The sequence below is a fragment of the Ruditapes philippinarum genome, unplaced genomic scaffold (genome assembly GCF_026571515.1).
Source record: "Ruditapes philippinarum isolate M1 unplaced genomic scaffold, ASM2657151v2 ctg1806_1_1_1_1, whole genome shotgun sequence".
NCBI lineage: Eukaryota > Metazoa > Mollusca > Bivalvia > Venerida > Veneridae > Ruditapes > Ruditapes philippinarum.
Window position 1 is genome coordinate 21461 of NW_026852524.1, and position 23540 is coordinate 45000.

The following is a 23540-nucleotide window of genomic DNA, read 5'->3' on the forward strand; positions in this document are numbered from 1 at the left end:
ATTTAAACGTTTATTCTAATCCCTTAAAGCTGTGTGACATGTACATCAGAAAAGCTAATTTTATTAGAAAATTTGAAAACAGTGTGTTTTTGTTAAAACAAAAAATACACAAAATCAAGTCTAAAATTTTCCCCATTGCTATATTGACAAATGCATATCTACTAGACGCCGCGTGCACGTGGCGTCTAATAACCGCTATGCATAATAATATCTGAACTTTAGCCAGATCACAAAACAAGCAAAACTTGTCAAACTCAGAAGAAGCGCGACATACTGTACTGTGCGTGTCAAAGTGAATGACCAAACATTAATGAGATATGCCAAGTAGTAAGTAGTGATCATTAGACACAACATCTTATATCAATCTACATTACTTAAGATGGTGCACTTAAACTAATAAAGCCTCCGACATAAAACCTACAATTAACTGCCATACTTAATACATGTAGGACATATCGAGAGGAAATGGCATAGTTAACACTTGCGAATGTTTCAATTATCTTTTAACTGGTCCAATTCTTTTATATACAAATCATGTGTATGGTTAGGATTGTGTATGTATGAATGTATTCTAAGCTTAACAAGGGCCCATCCGCCCGTTTAGGCACAAAAAGCAGCTTTCGCTGTCAAGTACGGACCTAGCTCGAACATGTCCACAGTCATTACTTTAAAGGGTTAATTTTGAAGTACAAAGTGATGATAATTTATAGTATTTAACTCCATGCAATTTCCACATAGTATTAACCAAAGATATGACTATTCCAAGCTGTCATTCACTGTCTCACGCACCCTATCACACTTTCCTCGTGGTCCATCCGTACTTTGTAAGACAACTCTCCTCTGCTTTAGTCAGATCATCGGCAGCTTACTTGATACAAACTAAGTCGTGCCGTCTTAAATGTTACCCCGTATTACACGTTACAATGGATCTTCAATCATCTGCCGTCACGACGTGCACGTACCGAGTGGAAGAAAGAAGAGTGTTGCTTATTCCCTAGTTAACTTATTCCCATGGTCTTATATATCAACTGATGGTATGACTTGATTATGAATTGTTAGGATGTTCCCGCCGGTTATGGTGTGTTTTGGTGGTTATATATGACCTTTGTTAGAATTTTTGTTACTGTAATTATTTTTAAACATCGGCTATAACGATGATAAGCACAGGCATTGAAACTTTTTCGTCGTTCAGTTTTAGATGTCTATTTTTATTCCTGGTTGCACGCTATTGGTTAACTTTCATTGACATCAGCGTGCGTATTAAAATGTTTAGATGGTATTTGACCTTCGAACTGTAGAGAAATAAAAACAACTTACATTAATAGTTGTTTATTTATTTCTCTATTAACTACACTCTGAAACAGACGATTTAAGGTAAAGCAGGATGAGAACAGTATCACATTTTCAACTTTTCGTAAGTTTAATGTTCATATCGAGAGTAAGCGCCGAGGAACCTTTGTGTGGATCTGCATGCGCCCCAAGATTCGAACACGACTTTCAGGTATGTATAAAATTGTTAGTACACATGTATTTTTATAATTTCTGTTTATAAGTAAATGATAGGTCTAACAACCATTTGCATAGTTTGAATTGGCCAGCAGCGTTACTGGGTTTTGGATCACGGCAATAAGCCGCTATGAGTTCACCAACCACCACATTGTTTGTGAGCTGATTGTGAAGCATTTTACTAGTACTAGATGCCTTCACTTTCGCAAGGAACTGCTAAAACTTCTGTATATGCTAGAGCAGAGGTACAGTTCGAATTACCGTAGAAAGGATTTGATCAGTCGAAACGAAGTGACTTGCACCGTCCTGAAATCGCCCAATTCACAGTTCAATGGTTAAGTGCATGGGTGGTGCTTGTCAGCAACAGTATTATATATGTATGTTAAAGTCCTTGGTATGGCATATTGCCTGCTGCACAGTAAATGGGTCATTTTTTCAATAATACATGTAATGCAGGCTTTTTCAAAAAAATACATTGCATTTGCAATTATTTTTTTGTGTTTTGACCAAAAAAACAAAATGTCGAACATCATTCTCGTTCGCCTCCTCTATTGTTTTAACTGCAACATGTTAACTTGTTAGTTTAAAAGACATCACAACAACAAAACAAAGAAAACAAAGGAAAACAGTTAAGGACCACTTTAAGGCTGAATACTATTAAACTTTGGAATAGTGCTCAATTAACTTACAGTTGAACTCTTCTTTTTGGACACTGTTCTTTGTTTGTTTGTTCTTTTAAAGTGATGATGATTATACCGTATAACACTGCACTACATTATTGTTGATGATTACTTTTTAAGGTTTTACAGAAAATGGCTGATTTAGAAGCAAAACAAACCAGCTTACTTGAAACAATCGCAAGTCAACAGGGCCAACTTACTTCACAACAAAACATAATTGAACGCCTTCAACAGCCTGTGACAGGTTAGACATTTATACGTCCTTATAACCTCTGTTTAAATCAATGTTTTCTTTGGAATAATGTGTCACATTTACATATATTGTATTACATTTGTAATATATTGCATTGAATTATTTTTGCATGTTATCTAATTAAACCGTCCGTGGCCGGGTGGTTCATGTCGTTATCTTGAAACCTCTTTTCTCTCATCGCAGTGGATTCGAATCCTGCCAGGGACTTTGAATTCTTTAATTCTTTCATGTGAAAAGCTATCCAGCTAGCTTATGAAACGTAGGTGATTCGTGTCTGAAATAATACAAAGAGGGTCACCTGATTTTTTCTTCCACCAGTAAAGCTGGAAAGTCGCCTTTGACCATAGGAGTGTTCATGTGACGGAAAAACCCAACCAAATAAATAATATCTTCATATTGCGTGGGTAAAACTGAACTTAAACAGTTTTTTTTCCTGGGGTTGGGTCTAAAATGTTATGACAACAAAGTCCGCAAACTTTTTTTTTTTAAAATAAAGATCTTTAATTGCATTTGAATATTCTTTCATATATTCATTTGTAACTACATGTACTAATTGTGCATGAAGTATATATTTTATTACCAATTCATGAAAAAAAAAAACACGAAATGTCTTAAAAAAAGATACTCGGCCAAACTAAAACAACTGATTTATTTTCATATCGTATCTTATAGAAATAGAATCATAAGGATTATGATATTCAGTCTGTGATACAATTTTACGTTTAAATTTTTGAAAAATTAAAATCATATGCATATTTTTGCACATTCGAAGTATTTTAAATATTTTCTTTAAATTTTGACAACATTTGTAACTCATTAGGTGCATGTTAATATAGAACTTATAATGTGTAGGAGAATATACTGTAGTATGTTTAAATAAAACTTAAGTATCTGAAATTTAACTTTATAGTAAAAGAACTTACAAATGCAGATACCGGTAGTTGGTTTCCAGAACTCCTTTAGTCAACTAAAAATTTAACACGTATACCATATAAGAAAAATCCTTTGTATATTATTGGCGTCCGCGCCGAAGCGCGATGCCCCTTATGGAATGAAATAAGATTTTATGAAAGGGTGGCAGCAACTTTTCGGGCCTTTTCGTCGGTCATAATAGCCGATCATTCCGATTGGTATGAATGTGTTTGATTATAAAAAATGAAATGTCGCGAACAATGAATAGCGAACTGGAGAATTTCGCAATGCAAACATATATAAATGAAATCATCATATCCATCAATTAATCGCGCTCTTCAGTGTTTTTTTATTTATCATTTTGTAGTACACACAGTGGGTTATTGTGTATTGCTGTACCTATAAATAGAATGATGACCTTAACATTGTGAAAGTCCGAAAATCTATTTAAAGAAGTAGTTTTAGTTTAACGAAACGGTCATTCGTGTAGCGCTATAGTTATAAATAACGAACTGGAGAATTTTGCAGGAAATGAAATATGAAAAAATAAACATATTCAAACAACTAATTTGCACTTTGAATATAATAGACCTGTATATTTTGGATATTATCGTTAATATTTATAGAATTTCAAGTTCCTGTGGAAAAAAAATTCTAATCTCTAGCATGCCTACCAAATTTCATGATGAACAATGTCTTTCGTCCGCCCATTCATAAATATTATACAATTCTGGTAAAAACCAATTAATCACTGAAAAGTTTATACGAATATCTGGTCATAAGATGTCTACTAGTTCATCTTCACTTGCTGCATTTCTTGCATGGACGCCCTTTGATGCTTTGCATCAATGCTTTTCTTGTTTTACTAATTTTACAATGGCCAAATAGTTTCCTAGATTTCAGATTGTAATTTGAAAATGACCTATGGAATTTTTATATATATATTAAGTTTTTCCAGGAAGTTCAACCGAAAACATACGGTCTCCGACCGAAAACAAAATCTATTCAGCGTTGGCCAAAAAATGATATAGATTTCTGTAAGAAACTAGGAAATGGCAGCCATTTTGTTTTAATTCGGTCTATGTGTAGACGCCGACAGGTTGCATAAATGAAACAAAATATTCTCAGTTTCTAAACATTCACGACATGATTTAGTAGTGTTTAACCGATTGTTAAAAATATGTTAGAATTAAAATCAGATGAAATATCCGAGGATTAAATGTGAAATATTATAAGTACATGTAGTTATTTATTAAAATTGTCAGTAAATAAGCGATTTGATATTGGCCCGGTTATTTGTCCTCGGTACAATTGTATTGGCCCTCGGCATTCGGCCAATACGACTGCCCTCGGACAAATAACAGGGCCAATGTCAAATCACTTATTTATTAACATATAATAAATGCATGGAGTCTACATCATGTTTATAATACACTCAATGTTTGCAAGCGAAAATGCGGAAAACGGGGGCAAAACAATTTTGTCACATATACATGCAATACACATACGCTGCTAATTAATTTGTACACGTAGATACACAAACGTCTCAATGGAGTGATTGGACTGTGTGGGGTGACTGTTTCACATCCTGCTCGGGGAACAATGGCGGACGAATACAAACGAGATCAAGGGAGGCAACTATTAAAGGAAGTAAAAAGTCTGAGCAGGAAAGTAGACCATGTAATGCAGTACAGTTTAGTGGTGGGTATACAATTTAAAGTTTTGTTCATACCAGTTACACAGGTACCATCTGAGAAAAAAAGCAATATTGTGTTTGAATTGTTACAAGGAAATTATATTATTTCGTGTAAGGTTGCTAGCTGTCTAAGTCAATCTTAGAAGCCAATTTATTAGTCAAGGGTATTAATCGCGTTTAAGCCAAACAATATAAAGTTTTTTTTTAAAACTAATTTAAATTTTCAGACTAAAATTTGATGGCAAGGGGACCTAGAATGCGTTCTTCTATATACCTCTAGACTTGTCTTTACAGGTTGAAGCATTAGAATTCAGTCGTTTATTAACCTGCGTGATCGTAAGAGGCGACTAAATGGGTCCGATTTACTTGAATATAGGCATCCCGTGAGGTGGTTTTGTCCCCTGATGTTGCTTTAAGTTTGTAACACACGAGGTTAGCCACAATCATACTTTCTGTTTCGTCGTCGCCGTATTGTGCTGTTTCTCCGTAAAACTAAACCACAGAAAACTAACAAATCTAATAAACCGAACAAAAGGAAATACGCATGTAATAATTTAAAAAGGCAGGCGAATTAAAAAAAATATTTTTTGCCGACAATTGTTTACTTACTGTACATTCAGAAGCCAAAAAATTATAGGTTTTCCTTATATGCTCTTAAAAAGACAACCTCTGGCATCAGCGGATAAAATTTAATACTAAATATGCAAATGTTTCAGGCTGTGTAAAAACTTCTGGAAATAATGATAACTTTGCTGTTGTACACGACTACGCAGATATGTTGGCTCAGTCCACGTGTACAGCTATTTTGGAGGGAAGTAACTACGTGTCCGCAATAAGAAGGCAATGTTCTTATGTAGCGTCTGACTGTGAAACTGTATGCAAAAATCTAGGGTAACACTTTGTCATATCCGATTAAATAATGCATTTTTGTCTTTCTTATTTATAATAAAGTCTTGTCAACAGTCGCCACACTTCAGTAAAAATTGGAGATGATTCAAATATGGCATATTCTTTATAACTGGGAGGAAACTTGTGTGTCATTCATGGACTTCATAGAGTAATACTATAGAAAGAGGGTTTATCAGCGTACATACTATGGTGGCTGATTTAGAACACTTTTGTGCGTCGTGTTGTCGCTAGCGACAGTAGGACAAAGCGCAAACGGCGCATTGTCGTACAGTCGTTTTGTCGTCCTGTCGCTAACAAAGCACACCAAACGGCGCATTGTTGGCAGCGTGTTGTTGCTATGTCACATTGTTGCTCAGCTCAAATCAAAAATTTGGCGACATCGACAACGCGCCGGTTGGCGTGCTTCGCTAGCGATAGGACGACAAGACGACAGTGGGTTGGCGCGTTTTGCTAGCGACAAGATAAGTCGAAAGGCTATAACGATATATAGTATCGACAACGCAACATGCAAAGTGTACCAAATCAGCCGCCATAGCGTGCTGCAAAAAAACTATGTGAGCTAAATGTTTTTCCTACAAAATATGTGTTACAATATTGATTTAAATATTTTGTCTGAGTACATTGTCTTCATATGCATTATTCAAAAACATATAAAATTATGGTGCTAAACCAGAAGCAAAACCGGAAACAGGTTTTGCTAATTGTTCATGGGTCTATGCAATAACTATAGGAATATTTGCAAGTTGAATTTGGACTGTTTTATGATTTTGATTTCATTTTATTTTACAGAAAGACTTGTTTCAACGCGTTACATGTTTATTCAGGTAACACATTGAGTAGAGACGCTAAATCTACGGTGGGACTCAAAATGTATAAATACAATCACTGCGGAGGAAACTGCGGGCCGAATTACTGCTGTTGCGCAGGAAAATAAATTGACATAATTCTTAATACCTGACAAATAAATGCTTGGGCATAAAGAGTTTTAAATTTACACAGTTCATGTGAAAGTGTACCTTTTCTTCTGTAGAATTTTTAAGTTTTATTAACACAATTTTAGTATGAAATACAGTGTAGCACTTGTTATCGTCATTTGCATGTCCATGACATCACAGATTAACCGTTGGTAATCTTACTAAACGTATTTCCCCTTTTGCATGTTCTAATAAATCTAATAATTTAATAAAAAGTATTTCCCCTTGGAGATCACTAGATTCAGGTTCCCCATTTCATACTCGACAACTTGTTACCTGAGACCTGCCTTCCCAGGTACCGATTTATCCCTGATGCGCAGAAATTAATTTTCTCAGTAAAAATAGTAATGTCCAAAATATGAAACAAATCTGGAACGTCCCGATCCTAAAGTGCGTTCTGTTATCACAGGCCCGCTTACTTTCTATAAGCTATATAAAACGTTATTTTGTAATATTTTCACAAAAATAAATCTTTAAAAATGTATATACACACTGAACATGAATCTTTCCGTACAACTTAAACACCATTCATGGCGTCTTTTGAACCTTTCTTCTTCTGCATATTTTACAATGTCATAGTCCCATTTCATACGAATGTGTTTTATTGTATATATTTTTTTTTAAACAATATGAATAATAAATAATTTCCTTTATCCAGTGATCAGCATTAATTGTACTTCCTTGCAATATTTGTATGAGATTTTTTAATTAAAGACAATGTGATTTTTAATTGTCCCATGCCATTTTTCTTCGAACGGCAGATGTTTTTCTGTTTTCTTCTTTACATCCACAACATTTGAAAATGAGACAACAACAAAAAACAACAACACAAACGGAGCCGAAGCCGACCGACAGTCCGATTATCATGGACATTGGAGCACCACTATCGTCGTCATCCTATATAAAAGAAGAACACTGAAATATTAGTTCAATAGTATTTAAAATGCCAAATGTATACCCCCATCCGTCTGGAATATCCGTTACTCATTTGTGACCACCTCGACATGGATCCGCCCACGGGTTACATGGTTAAAATACGAGCTGTGCAGATTTCGAAAACGGAAAAGCCATTTATTATTATATTTCATGAATCGATATTTAACGAATTTAAAAGATGATGTCCATTTTAATATACTGTAATCGATGATTAGAAAAGGTATAGAATTATTATAATAAACAACACAATCATGTATGTATATCTTACCTCGCTGTTTAATGTGGAATCAGTGGTAGCTGCGTTCACATACCCTTAAATGATAAAGTGTTTGCCATAATATAATACTAAATATAATATTTCGTTTAAGTAAAGTCGTATTTTGAAGCGGAGCATGCGCATAACAGTTTTGGTAGACTGGTGGCTATAAATGAGAGTCATGAACTTCAATTTAATACGCAAAAATGGATGCCGCCAGCATTCATTTGAGAGGGTCACCAGGCATCTCCACAGTGATGAAAATGACTGCTGGCGGCATCTATATGTGCGTTTCAAATTGAAGTTAATAAATGTCTTTTAAAGCTTGAAAACATTAAAACCAGTCTACAAAAATTGTTATGCAAATTAACATCGAGGTAAACAAATCGGTAAAAGGAAAAAAAACACGTTCTAGCAACATTAGATTAAGCCCTTCCCAGATATATAACACGTAGTTAATGATAAATAACAAATTAATGAAAAAGAAAACAAACAGACGACATTTTGATCTTACCTTTCAACAAGAAGACAATTAAAACATGAAGTAATGGCACCCTGAATCTTTGCTGGAACTCTGTTACCATACAATATGAAAACGGCGTCATGATGTAAACTGCATGTTATTCAAAATAAAAAAAAAGTTTACTGTCCAGCTCTTTAAGTTATACTTTATCCATAATGAAATTTATCTCAACTCATTTTTTTTCAAAGCTAACAACCAACTATTAACCTTCCCGAACATTAACAGATCCTTTCGCGTATTCGCACTTCCGGATATGGCTAAAACCAAGATTCTAAGAGATGAAATGAAAACGGCGGAAACCACCGCTCTTGTCGTGCCTGTCGCGAGGAATTATGTTTGTTTAACACCTAACGCTGATGGGATTTTAGCAAACAAAGATCTTTTTTAAAATTCAATACAATATCGAAAAACAATGTGATTTTCAATCTCGTATGATTCAAGTTTGTACATATCCATTCTTTAATGGTTCTAATTTTGATTGATTTTACACAGCTCATTGTTGACTGAATCACAGTGTAACCTCATTGTTGATTGAATCAACGTGAATCATATGGATTGCGTTTCAATAATTCAAAATTATTATTGATTTGATCATTTCTAGATATACGTAGATCTATATGAATGAAATGTTCTAGAAAAATTAATTTCGCTTCATAATTCCACTTTAGTTTAGAATAGCAGTTTGTATTTGTTAAACATGCAGTTAGATCAAGATCGATCATTCCATTAAAGGAACTCCACTGAGGTCCAAAAGCACAGAAACATCAAATTGGAATTTCTTACATAGATTAGCTAAAATAGAAAGAATTTCTTACGTACATAGATAAGCTAAAATAGAAAGATGTGCAGAAGATGATTGAGAAAGATACTACAAAATAAATTGAAAACGTGCTATTCATAGTCCGATTTGAGTGAAAAGCGTTGCAACGGTTTTTCAGTTTGGCGTCTTTTTTTAATAATTAGAACGATTATTCTGGAAAAACGGAGTGAAGAAATAATCTGAATTTCGCACTAGTCTTACATCAAATGGAACATTAATCTCGAAAAATTATTTCCAGTCCCAGCATGTCTATATAGAAATCTCAGCGGAATCCCTTTAAAATAAAACACTTATCATCTAAAAAGTAATTGTATTACCTCATTCATTAATTATAATGCAATACTATTTTTTCCGGTGACGATTTTGAAAATCCATGCATTTTTATTAAACTTGACTGTTTGCAAGTAAAATTCAGTTTAGTTTAAACATATTTATTTAAAATCGATTGTGAAACAAGTTCTTGCAAGTTATATAAACACTTCCGGGAATGCTTCCTGAAGCAATCGGGTACTGCTGGTGTGCCATGAAGTTCCGAGTAGAGACTCGAACAAACGCTCTCCGGGTAGATAGCAGACAGCACAATCACTAAGCCACCATTCCCTTACTATCTATCAACGAAGAGAACTTTTACAATTTCCCTTGACTTGGTTGTACTACAGGCTCTGCTATATAATTTATTTTTTCCTTATTAAGTTGATGACCTTGTTAAAACATATAATGTGAATGGGGTATCATGAATACTTCGGATGAATAATAGCTATAGCAAAAAATTAAAACTAAAATTATAGCATAGCATATCAGAGTATATAGCATAGCAAATAATAATAATAATAATAATAATAATAATAATAATAATAATAATAATAAAAATAATAATATCTTTATTTGAAGAAGGTAACACATGAAGGTACCATCGTAGAAAACAAATGACATATCTTAATTTTATTTAAGGGCTTCTAAACAATATATGGAAACACAAACACATGTTTTTTTTCAAACATCATAAAACAGTAACAACTATTCTATAAAGATTTTTGCCCTTTAAATTTCTTTTTGACAAACGCTCCTTTAAGATATTAAATATCATTTATACAATATTCATTTACAAATATTTTAACAAATATACCATAACACAATTTGATTCAGACCAAGTTTATTTAAAATAAAATAATTATTCACCTTATACAAATAAACTGAGCCATTGCACGTACTACATGTGTATTTATTTGAAAATGAATGTGAGTACTTTACATTGTAGGTGTGAAGCAAGAGAGACAACTTTTAATAAAACAATTGTGTAACATTATTGTTTACCTATAAAAATGATTTGATCTAACAATTTGGAACGCATGTAGTTTATTAAGTCTTGATATATCATCCTATCCTATCATGTCCTGTCCTGTCCTGTCCTGTCCTGTCCTGTCCTGTCCTATCCTATCCTATCCTATCCTATCCTATCCTATCCTATCCTACCCTTTCCTATCATATCATATCCTATACTTTCCGATCCTATCCTATCATATCCTATCCTGTCCGTTCCTTTCCTATCCTATCCTTTGCTGTCATGTCCTATCCTATGGTGTCCTATCCTATCCTTTCCTGACCTATCTTATCCTTTCATATCCTATCCTATCCTATCCTATCATGTCCTGTCCTGTCATGCCATGTCATTTGGTTTCACAAGTCTGAGTTTAATTTTCAGCGAATTATAGTTCTGTCAATTAATGTTTACAGTATTTTTATCGTTTAAAACATTTATAAGTACATTAGCTGCTTTTGAAATACATCAATATAAGGAAAAAAATCTATACTCGTGTGACTTTAAGTGAGTACCGCTCAAGTCGGTGCTAGGGGCGTGAGGGATGTTGTAATTATTCATTATCCCTCATGTACAGACTCAGTCAAACCGAGTCTGCAATTTCCATGTGATTTTGTTGTGATTAATGCTTCCGAGGGATCATTTTGTTTCCAGATTTTTAAACATTTATTAATCAATAATTTGGTAATAACTGTTTGACTTTCTTCCTAACATATAGTAAAAAACTGTATTAACAATTGACTAAAGTGACAGTATACCCATCAAAGTGAATAGGTGAATACTTGCCAAAATTCCTTTCAATTTTATAATTTACTTGCATGAACAGTAAATTACTTGTATTTCTCAAGGATATTTCAGTAAATATCCATACGAATTTATCCGTAACGTTTAGTTTTTTTTTATATTTTAGGCAGTTTTATATTGTATCCGAAACGTTTTCCAGTAATCAAATGTTGGTCAGTCACCATTTTAACAGTCAATTTTTTGAAATATATAGCCAATTCAGCTCAACTTGACAATGGCAGAAGTCAGGATATTTCGTTATCGGTTATCTCCCTTAAAGGGACTCCACTGAGGTTAAAAAGCCTTAAAACATAACATTTTAATTTCCTACATAAATGAGCTGAGGCACTTTAAACAAAACTATATGCAAAGATAGTTAAGAAATAATTTTTAAAATAAATTAAAAATCGTATTTTTATGCTTTTCTTAGCCCATTTTGAGTGAAAAGCGTTTAAACGCTTTCATTTTGGGTCATGTTTTACAATTTAAATAATTATTCTGGAAAGACGAAGTGCGCAAATGATCTAAAATTTTGCACAAAGATTAGTGTTCTAAACCTAAATCAAATGGTACTTTTATCTCAAAAAATATTTTCAGTCCCATCATGTCAAAAAACCTCAGTGGAGTCCCTTTAAGAATACATGACATGTATCTTTTACATGTATACATATATAAATATTTGGGAAACTGGCTTATTCATAGTTCGGACAATAATCGATAATTTGCATGATTTGTTTACTAGATAAACAGCTGTGTATGATTATCTCATTAATTGGCTATCTGGATTTTTTTCTATTTCGGGCTTATCAGCTTTTAGATTAATATATATTATAATCCAAATATCCGACCAGATGCGTATCTCGCTGTTCTGTATTTAGAACATGGATGCATGTTGATTAATGAAAGATAAAAAAGAATCTGAAGATATTTATGAGACGTCCTCAGGAAATATGATTTCTGGAATTTATTTTCCCAAATTTTATACTGTAACATTTAGCTTTGCATACATGTATACATTGTATTTTGAAACCAATCCCGAAGGGTATCGATACCAGTAGATGATATTGAACTGTCGTTACCTAAATAAACATATCTAAATAACCCGCACTTTCAAGCAGTTTATCAGTAAAAAAAATGATTGAAAACCGAAAGTGCATACATATGTATATCCAGTGCATAGCATTAAAAATGGCATGGAATAGTTAAACGAATCAGAAACGAATTAAACAGTGTTATAACAGCACCACGCGAAAAATATTGAAACAGATAATTTATAATTTTTTTTGTCGTTGTATGTAATTTTTTGTTTGTTTCTTTATAAAGAAAATAACAACAGCAACAAAAAAAAATATGATAAGATAAATTCTGTTCACGGAGATCTGACACATATTCCGTATTAATATGCCAATTAAAATGACCATTGAAAGTAGATCCATGACTTATCTATAGCATCATCATCAGATAAAACAACTTCTCGGTTCATCCGCTAGGTAATCATTTGTATTACCGAACTTTTTTTCTGCAATCTTGGCACTCAAACGCTTGTCTCAGAATAGTTCGCGCGTGCGCAGTATTGAAATTCCGGGTGAAAGAAATTACGGGGTACTAAGAGGAAAGTGGAAATTTAACTAAACTAGAAAAAATGGTAAGTTTTATAATGTAGTTCAATCCGAATAGCATTTATTGGCTTATTCTAGGCAAAGTGTGATTGACGTATGGCCGAATTCTCTACATTGACTTAATCCATTGGCGTGTACCTGTTTAATACATTAAAAATGTTGGCATTTCATAATAGAAGGAAATGGTTTTCTCGTTAATAGTTTTTTGTGTGAATTTCTGATAAAGTTACTGATTACTGATAGAAGTGTTTAAGGTAGAAATTATATGAGTTTCGTTCAAGCGTTGTTGCATATATTGAACTTTAACAATGTCTAATAGGCGAACTTCTGTTTTGCAGACGGATTTTAAAGTTACAGATAAGCAATTTACAGGTAAGAATTCTTTTTGTTTTATTCAATTTTTTGTTGAAAAATTAAGATATCATTTATATACATGTACTTGAAATCTGCATCGTCACTAGAGCAGTACACTCTTTTTTACTGAAGAATTTTCTGGAACATCTCTCCTTCCTTTTTATACTAATCTGATTCATTCTCAAAATCCCGTCCTTACTTAATGACTCACTCCCTACTTTAAATACATTTTCATCAAAGTTGTTATAATGCATTTTTGGCGAACTTTCAGTCTAGAGATGATTGCAGAAATCCGGAGATATATAACTTTATCTCGCGATTTATAATACTTTTTTGATTTGTCAAGGAATAACATGTTATAAAATTTATTTTTCTGTAAAGTAAAATAGCGCAGGATATATCAAGAACTATGTTATCGTATTATACAATTTCTGTACTTCTACAATTTAAGGTAAACAATACATATATATGTGGGTGAAAGAAACGTTTTTTGCTACGTTTTCAGCAAATAATAGAGTTATATTTAGGCTATGTCTACCTGAGCATTCGTAAGTAATTACACGGGAAAGTGTGTGTAATAAACGTGTAAACGTTGCAAAAGATTACGAACATCTGTTCGATCTCAACTTGACATCTCTGGTGCATATCTGTTGTTAATTATAGAAGACGGATATTGTTTGTTTACTTGCAGCTGTTTGTGTACCATATGCACGTACGTTCGGTCAAAACGCTTACTTATATTTTCTTATGTCTACATTGAACGATCCAATAAATATCATTCTCCAATATTCCGGACAGATTTATTTGAAATTCTAAGGTAAAACTCGTTTAAACCCATTTCGAACCTCATTGTAGATATTGTAGGATGTGCCGAAGAATTCGGCATTCCAAATATGGCGACCACCTGCTGAAAATGAAGTTTTTGTAATTTTTCAATATCTTTACTAAACAGTTCTGCGAAATCTTGCTTTTGTTGATTCAGTAAGATATAAGGCAAGATATGAGGTTTATAATATTTCCAGAAAGAGTGTTGTATAAAGTAGTCTAACAAGATAATAGCAGAAAACATTATGTACCTGGCACGCGCGATCTCTCGTGCGTTGTCATGGCAACATCTACTATAATATATTATGATTTTTGTAGGTAATTGCTTTAGATTAAGCACCGTGTTTACTATCTGGAAATATTGTTTGAAGATGTTAGAAATGGCAGAGATGTGCTATAAACTGAACGTGGTTAATAGAATCAGTTTAGACGAAATTTATTTTAAGAAAGATAAATTCTGTAAATCTAGCATATAAATAGACAATGAAAAGTATGTAAAATAAATAAATAAGTGGTTACACAAAGAAATGATAAAATTAACAAAATTTAATAATTATCGTTTTTTCTTCTTCTTTTTTTTTTTAAATTTGCGGACAAGTTGAGTGATTTTTGTGGAGAAACAAAAATGGTCTTGTATCTTATCAATACAATAATCACAATTAACAAACAGTCAATTAATTAATTAATCATATTTTTTAACTATTCAGATTTTTGAAATGCTATATAATATCCTGTATATCAAGTATAAAGAAGCTTTTCAAGAAGGGTAAGGGAAAAACTTTGATTAAAGACCCATTATGCTTCATAAATGCTTTTGTTTTTATTCATCAAAAGCTTTTTATTTTTACTGTTCTGATTTAATTTCAGAAAGTTATTCATTGGCTAAAAGCCTCGACCATCTTTTACATCTGCTGCTTTTTGGCAATTATTACAATTATTAAGTATTTGACATAGAATTCAAATAACTACTTTGTTGACCTTGTGCTACTTTTATGAAAAATAATTTTACATTCAGCGCTACTTTCTTCAGCGGATAAATATCTAAAGAGCTCACAATCTTAATTTGAGCTGCGTCACGACTAAACCAACATAATGTGTTTCCGACCAGCATGGATCCAGACCAGCCTGCGCATCCGGGCAGTCTGATCAGGATCCATGCTGTTCGCTATCAGTTTCTCTACTTGTTATAGGGTTTGTAAGCGAACAGCATGGATCCTGATCAGACTGCGCGGAAGCGCAGGCTGGTCTGGATCCATGCTGGTCGCAAACCTATTATGTTGGTTTTGTCGTGACGCGGCTCATTTAAACATTATAAAATTCACGTTTGCCCTTTCTGAATGGCAATTCTGCTCCAGAAATGCTTTTATTTTTATTTCTCTGTTTATGTTTGATGTCCTCTTAAAGTTTCCAAAAGGGTTTCTCATTGGCTAATAACCTGTACTATCTTTTGCTTTTGTTGCTTTTTGCTATTAGTACATTTATAGTAATTTAGTTGTGTGGGTTTGTTGTATGGAAGACAAATTACTACTTTGCTACAGTTTGCCACGTTTATGACAAATAATTTTACTGTCAGTGCTTCTCTCTTCAGGTAAAAAGTACATGTATTCCACATGCTTTTAGACCATATTTTAAAGTATAAAACTCATGTTAGCCCATTCTAAGTAAAACTTGATTCGTTTCATGGGAAATGATGTGCCTTAAAGGAGGAAACCAAATATTCATTATTGAAGCATAATGAGGCTTAAAAAAGCACCCGATTTATAACAGCGGGCATAAATATCAAAATACATGTACAAAACCAATCAAATATCTGGTTGTTTAGGGCTATATTTTCGATAAAAGTGTGGATGTTTCGAGCGATTTGAGCCGCGTCACGACAAAACCAACACAGCATCCGCGCAGTCTGATCAGGATCCATGCTGTTCGCTTACAAACCCTATAGCAAGTAGAGAAACTGATAGCAAACAGCATGGATCCTGATCAGACTGCGTGGATGCGCAGGCTGGTCTGGATCCATGCTGGTCGCAAACCCACTATGTTGGTTTTGTCGTGACGCGGCTCATTTGTAGTCTGGCTTAGACGTCTATATCAAAAATAGTAACTTCTGTTATTTATGGAACACCAACTAATCAGTTATAACACACCTGGTGATGATGTGATAAAATCTCTAGAATTTCAAAATTTTTTCTCCTAATATCTTAAAATATGATGATAAATATTTCCCTCTGTTTATAACTTTAGAACCATGTGTACCAAACAGCCTGTCCTATCTGTAATAAAAAAATTGAGGAAATAGAAAAAATAATGTTATAAAAATAAATGAGCCGCGTCACGACAAAACCAACGTAATGCGTTAGCGACCAGCATGGATCCAGACCAGCCTGCGCATCCGCGCAGTCTGATCAGGATCCATGCTGTTCGCTTACAAACCCTGTTACAAGTAGAGGAACTGATAGCGAACAGCATGGATCCTGATCAGACTGCGCGGATGCGCAGGCTGGTCTGGACCCATGCTGGTCGCAAACGCATAACGTTGGTTTTGTCGTGACACGGCTCAAATGTAGAGATAATAGCACCGGGTTTGATTTCGGTGAATCCGTAGTGTGTGCGTTACGCGTATTATTTCAAGCAATGCGTGTGATAAGAAAGAAATATCCTGCTTTTAATCATACACATTGTACAATTTTCTAATTTTAAAGGCACATTCAGCCTCAGAAATAAATAATTTTTTCTTTCAGTAAAATGGGGCAACTACGTGTTTTAATAAGGGTGTAATGAAGGATTTAGAAGAAATGAGATGTCTATTACCTGAATGAAATAACATTGAATATTAAAGAACTTGTTATATATAAATAGCAAAATGTAAACAAAGTATTTTGGCTTCATTACAAAAATACTCAATCACTGTAACTGTTCTTAAGAAGCCCAAGATGGTTAAGTTATATGGCCATTTTTAAACTCACAAGACAGCGTTACTAATAAGTTTTACTAATAAGTTTTACTTTTATACAAATTTATTTTAGTTCGAGAATCTTGGAAGCTATAAGCTTATTGAAACACCCACGAATCCGTTCCTGGAACTAACCAGTACTTAGCAATGAGTGTAAAATTTCTTGCTCACGGAAACAATGACCTGCCCCCTGACTGGCTTTGAAACCCTGCAGCCAGCAATACGTAGATTTCTAGTCGGACGCGTTAACCACCCGCCACAAATGGTGATCGTTAAGCAACACACCAAGCTTGCCGTCAGCGGATTAATATCTAAATTTATTCAGTTTCTGCCGAGTGAGAATGTGTTTCATTCTTGACGCTCTCTGTGCTGCCCGAAACTCATTAAAGACACATCAAGCCTCAAAAATCTTTATCTTAATTCTTTAGAAAGGTCAAACATGTGTAAAATAATATCTTATTGATAGATTTAGATAATGTTAGATGTTAAACAACTGGAGAAAGTAGTACTGAACTTGCAGTCAATTGTCGTAAAGGTTTCAACATACAAAATACTAAATCACTGTAATTATACCAATTGCCAAAGAGCAAAAAGATGGCCAAGGATAACACTTTTTGAGAAATAAAAAAGGAAGCCTTTCGGAGGCTTAATGAGCCTTTAAAATGTAGCATACTTTTTCACATAAGCTGTATATAATACTTATGTGGAATACAACACAAACGCTGCAACAGTGAACATATTACCTGCAATAATAAGAACACCCACGTTTAAAACCTTTAAATGTCAGTTACAATTCATACATTAGAAACACTTATCACTAAAAACATATGAATACAAGGATTACACATGTAGTTGAAAACACAACACAAATATTTTGTTATAAGTATATTTTGTTAAACTAATTCAGTTAAATAAAGGACAAATGGTAATACACCTATATTTAAGAAGGAACTATCGGTCAATAGTACTAGATCCAGAAACTTTATTATCCATTGTTTTTATAAGCGTTTATATAAAAAACACATCTGTTTTCATAATTTCGGATAAATCTAGTAAAAACTAGTTTTCATCGATGAAATTTTTGTATTGTGAGCATTTTTTTATGAAAAACGAACGAACGAACGAACAACACCAACTTTTTTATTGCTTTATTTTTGTAGATGCGAAGTCAACATTCCATCTGTATGTTAAAAAGGGCAGCGAGGAGGTAGCTACTAAAGATCTCGACCAGTTATTTAAGGCAATGGCTTTACATATTGATGATGAAAAACTGAAAGACTGGGCTGATGAAATGGACGAAGATGGTAAATAGTTTTTTTTATTTCAAAGTGAAAAATTAGTAAGTAGTGATTGTTGAAAAGTAGAATAAAAATGAGCCGTGTCACGACAAAACCAACATAATGGGTTTGCGACCAGCATGGATCCAGACCAGCCTGCGCATCCGCGCAGTCTGATCAGGATCCATGCTGTTCGCTATCAGTTTCTCTACTTGTTAAAAGGTTTAAGTCGCAAACCCATTATGTTGGTTTTGTCGTGACACGGCTCAAATAACTAATATACGGCATGTTTCTATAAAACTCAAAACAAGCCATTCAACCTAATAACCTTCATATTAGGGCTAGGTATTGCAAGGGAAAAAACATTTTGCTATAAACTGCAATATTTGCAAACTTATTGCAATACATTGCGGTATATTGTGAATTATCTAAATTGCTTCAAAATCAAAGGGAAGACCTACAAAAATGACTTATTAGTAAGAGTTTATAGTTTAATTAGAATATTATATGATATCCTAATGAATCGTGGATCGAACACGAGAGGCCATTTTATTAAAGATTTCGCTCTTTTGTTAAAAAAATGCATTGTAAATGAAGGAGTTAAACAACCTTATTCAAATGCCATATATGTACAAGCTATATATAACTCCTAGTTTTATGCTTTTATTTGAATATACCTGGGATATCTGAAAACGAATTTCAATACATTATTGCGAGATACAATACTGCGATATCCAACACAGTATATAGCAAGATATTGCACAGCCCTATTCTATATACCACAGATCTTTATTAATTACTGTACCATTTTGTCAATGAATGCTAAAAGAACAAATAAAATAATTCTGAAATTAGATGTTATGCTTTTTCACACAGTGCATTGTTTCTTCTTTTCAGCAACTGGATTGATAACATGGGAAAAATTCAAAGTTTTGTTCGAGCGTAAATTAAAGGAAGATGAAGAAGAAAAGGAATTAAAAGAAGCTTTCCGTGTATTGGACAGTCAAAAGAAAGGAGTTATTCCTGTATCTGACTTAAGATGGATTTTAAAAAGTTTAGGTGGGTAATGCGTGTGGGAATACGTTTTTAATGTTATTATTTACAATAGAGTTTGTTTTGTAATTCATTCTAAGTGGCATGGTAAATGCTACACTGTAACTTTCGAGGTTAATAAGTGCAAAAATGGTAATAACATAATTTAAAGTGTGTCCTTGGTAGGATAAGAATATACATCGGTTAGGAACAATATGGTGTCTTGGTATTTACACCACTGTACCCCCCCCCTCCAAAAAAAAAAACAACAAAAAAACAAAAACAAAACAACAACAACAATAACAACAACAAACACAAAAAAAAACAGGTTAAAACGGCCTTCTTCAACTTTGAGATTATTTCGGACTAATATGTTATAATAAGTCAGAATGTTACTTGTAATTTCCGCTACATGTTATTCTAATTCCATTAAAGTGATCACGATCTAAACTATCTTCTCTCATTGAAATGGTTGAGTCTGTACGGTGCATGGATCAATGGCACACAATAAAGAATTTAAGATTCCAAAACTGCTATGTATGCATATGGAGATACGAGAAAGAAGTTTAAAACTATCTTGGAATAAAATACTGAAAGGATTAGATCTTCTTTGGCATTCTTTGATCTTTATAAGCGCATGTGATGATTTTAGGTAATTTGCTTCTTGTTACATGTACGTATATTATCAAGTGACAAACATGCATTAGTAGCCAGAGACTAATAATTGTTGAAACATATTTCTGTAATACAGGGAAACTCTTGTTCCTAATTCCCATAATATATAAGCAGCGAAACAAAACTAGACACGTTTAAATTAACAAAAATTAATGCCGTACACCGTATGTTATACATCTTCTGATTGGCTAAGATTCCATTGTCTCCTATGTTGTAACTGGTTGACATTGCAAGAATTCTTTTTAATAAAACTGTATTTTCTTTTCGTTTTATCAGGTGATGATATTACAGAAGAAGAAATAGATGATATGATAGCAGAAACTGACACAGATGGAAGTGGAACTGTAGATTATGAAGGTAAGAATACATTTCTTTTTATCTCAAATATTATATTCGGAATATTGCAGAGTTGTCTTTCTTTCTCTTCCTTTCGAACCGGAAGTTCTCTTGAAAGAGAGGCTTGGAATTACTGCGAAAATTTGTTACGGTAGTGAATGTTGTTCGTAATGCTTTGCATAGCTCAGTGTAAAATGTTGTTGTAAATATGTTTAATCTTTCTCTTGTTTCTGATTTACCGATATTTACCGTTTATTTACCGACATTTACCGTTTCTAAGAGGAGAAAGGTCTGCAGGGACTGTTTATGACTGTTTAGAATAATTAAGATATCAAATGGCGATTTTTTTTTTGTCATACCTTTTAATTATATTTGCTTTCTGTATCTGTTATGTCAATTCAACGTAGAATACACTCTACTGTCGTTCACAGATAATATGTTTGAAAATATGTTTAACCGGAAGTTAGTTATATTTAACCGGAAGTTAGCACTGTACATACATGTATACGAGAAATATTGTAGAGTAAACTCGTTGTTCTCTTTGAATGTTAATTATATTAAATAACAAGTTAGCATGCATATAAATGAACATAATTTTAAATCAGATTAGGGATTTGTCTAGTAAAAGGAAGCAAATGTTCCTTTTTATTTAACCGGAAGATGTTGTAAAGGCACCATAATTATAAACATGTTTAGTTGAACAATGTCATTTAGAGAACGCTAAAGTAACAATATTGTAAATGTTTGGCATTGAAAAACTTTTTATGTAAATATATGTATCATTTATAAACACCATATCCACGTCCGCTGTCACACAATGTACTGTATTTGGTTTATTTACAAGTATGAATTTCCCTTGCCTTTAGTTCACCAGAGTACGATATTCTCTTGGTGAGAATTTGTGATCACTTACTTCCGACGTCTTTCCTCCTGCCAGCTCCGCTTCCGCGCTTTTTAAAATAAAATTGGTCAACTAATTCTTTTGAGCATTTTATGATAAATTCTTTACTGTATGTCTCAGACAGATACCTATAATAAAGCAATTTAACAGATTATCTTAAAAGCCCCTCATCGGTTCTTAACAAAACATACATGACCTATTTAAAATTGTTTCAAACTTTTAAGGCAATTAAAACTATTTCAAAGTTCGGTAAAATAGCAAAACTTTTCTGCGTAGTGACGCAATGTAATTGTAAGAAACTACGCTACAAAACACCATAATCAAACTTAGAATTAGAAGCAAGGTAATTCAGAACTGTTCAATAAAAACTGACGTATCAGTCACCCAGTTAATCAGTTATCTTCGTTTTGATACGATATAGAAAATATAAACGTCACTGTTGTCCAATGGAAATTCACGTTACAAACGTGAAGTAATCTTAAATTAGTTTCACATTAAGGGAGCAATTATCTTTACTTTACTTTACACGTAACAAGTCTTACAATAAATTGTGTTATTTTTTTATAAATAAGAAAATTTTCAGGTGAGTGGATATGGTTATTGAAACCGCTCTGGTTTCTAAAATTTTGATGCCGTGAAATAGTTCCCATGTAAAATAGTTACTGAATTCTATATATATACTCTCCGGGTATTTATTCAAATGTTAACCCACCCTGTGTGATTTTCATACCCTTTTAAAGACTGTTATCATGAATGAAAATATATTCTCCTTTCTTGGTATATATGGCCGCTGTAAAGGCTGGAATACGTACTTATCAGCCTTGCCGACTCATATCGTGTCAGTTTAAATAATGCATCAAATAATTTATAAGATTGAAAAAATAATATTTTCTAAATTGATTAATTTACTTGCACACGTGATTTTCATTCAAATTCATTGATTAACGTAAAAATTAAACGTGTCTTAAAGGGAGCTCGTTAGTTACTTAATGCCTCTAAAATGAATACTATTTATGAATGAAAAAGTCAAGTTCTTCTTACTGAATGAATTAAATGTGTATTTTTCCTTGCAGAATTCAAAAGCTTGATGTCTTCCGAATGAGCATGCGCGATGGACACCCAGGTTAAATATAGCTACAATAAATTATAAATGCCATTTCCACGATCATCGAGTGTTTAAAGCCATGACTAATTGAACTGAAGGTTGTCTGCAGATCTTAAAAAAAAGACATTTTGAGATCGTGTTTTGTCATTGAATTTATCTTTTGACCTCATTGCATTCACTTCCGGTCGCCATATTTTTATATGTGTTGTTATTGTTGCAGGAAGTTAATTTGGCTCGCCAATAACCCTAAAAAAACTGACAACTAACATTTTACTTCCGGCTCGCTTAACATGCACTGATTCTAGAAATTTTGCCTGCGCTTACTAGCTGCACCTCGTTAAAAACAAATCGCACAATGCGCTCGCAAACTAACCATTACTTATACTAACACGGATGTTCAACATTTTTAATTTAAACTAATATCCTAAACCTGTTCTTTTGTTTACAGAATTTTATACTTTGATGATGGGATAGACTACATGCTCCAAGAGTTAACATTTAAGCCATTGATAATTCGCTTATGTTGGACATTTCGGACTTTGGCTGGGAACGAGCGCTTACGAGAGCCTCATTTTTCGTACCATGGCGTACATGATATTAATTCTTATACATAATACCAATTCACTATATTTACCCCTTACCCTGGCCTCCGTTGCATGATAAGAAATTTAAATGATTGTTACCGCCCCTGATCTGATGACACACCCTCTATTTATGCAGGTATCTTGATTAAAAATATACTATCACGCTTATAATATACAGTAAAACCTATATAAAACGGCCACCGGTGAACAGTATATAAAAACAAGTAAGCGAAATTACTGCCCATAGGTTGCATGTAAAAACGGTTAGGTTTTTTTATGTACATTTGTATTGTGATCCAAGTTTTTACTGGACGGT

General features: G+C 33.4%; 3 protein-coding genes across 4 annotated transcripts in view; 2 read left to right on the forward strand and 1 right to left on the reverse strand.

Moving 5' to 3' along the window:
* The first annotated feature begins 1297 nt into the window (after positions 1–1297).
* Positions 1298–7583, forward strand: LOC132715805 (uncharacterized). Its single transcript, XM_060698877.1, has 5 exons — positions 1298–1501; positions 2307–2430; positions 4885–5052; positions 5764–5938; positions 6746–7583. The coding sequence occupies exons 1-5, from the start codon at positions 1385–1387 to the stop codon at positions 6888–6890; spliced, it is 729 nt and encodes a 242-aa protein (XP_060554860.1). The 5' UTR covers positions 1298–1384; the 3' UTR covers positions 6891–7583.
* Positions 7584–7597: 14 nt separating this feature from the next.
* Positions 7598–9684, reverse strand: LOC132715814 (uncharacterized). Its single transcript, XM_060698890.1, has 3 exons — positions 8637–9684; positions 8135–8178; positions 7598–7827 (listed from the first exon to the last, which is right to left on the reverse strand). The coding sequence occupies exons 1-3, from the start codon at positions 8725–8727 to the stop codon at positions 7657–7659; spliced, it is 306 nt and encodes a 101-aa protein (XP_060554873.1). The 5' UTR covers positions 8728–9684; the 3' UTR covers positions 7598–7656.
* A 3388-nt stretch (positions 9685–13072) lies between these two features.
* LOC132715820 (troponin C-like) overlaps positions 13073–23540 on the forward strand; it is a 12049-nt gene continuing 1581 nt past the window's right edge. The window contains exons 1-6 of one of the 2 annotated variants that reach the window (XM_060698908.1): positions 13073–13211; positions 13524–13557; positions 18475–18618; positions 19489–19650; positions 20575–20655; positions 23089–23540. The exon at positions 23089–23540 is cut by the window's right edge and continues 1581 nt beyond it. In XM_060698908.1, coding sequence (XP_060554891.1) covers positions 13209–13211; positions 13524–13557; positions 18475–18618; positions 19489–19650; positions 20575–20655; positions 23089–23114 — 450 coding nt within the window. In that variant the 5' untranslated portion in view covers positions 13073–13208 and the 3' untranslated portion in view covers positions 23115–23540. Of the gene's footprint in view, positions 13212–13523; positions 13558–18474; positions 18619–19488; positions 19651–20574; positions 20656–22608 lie in introns of both variants that reach the window. The other variant, XM_060698900.1, reaches the window with a different exon arrangement.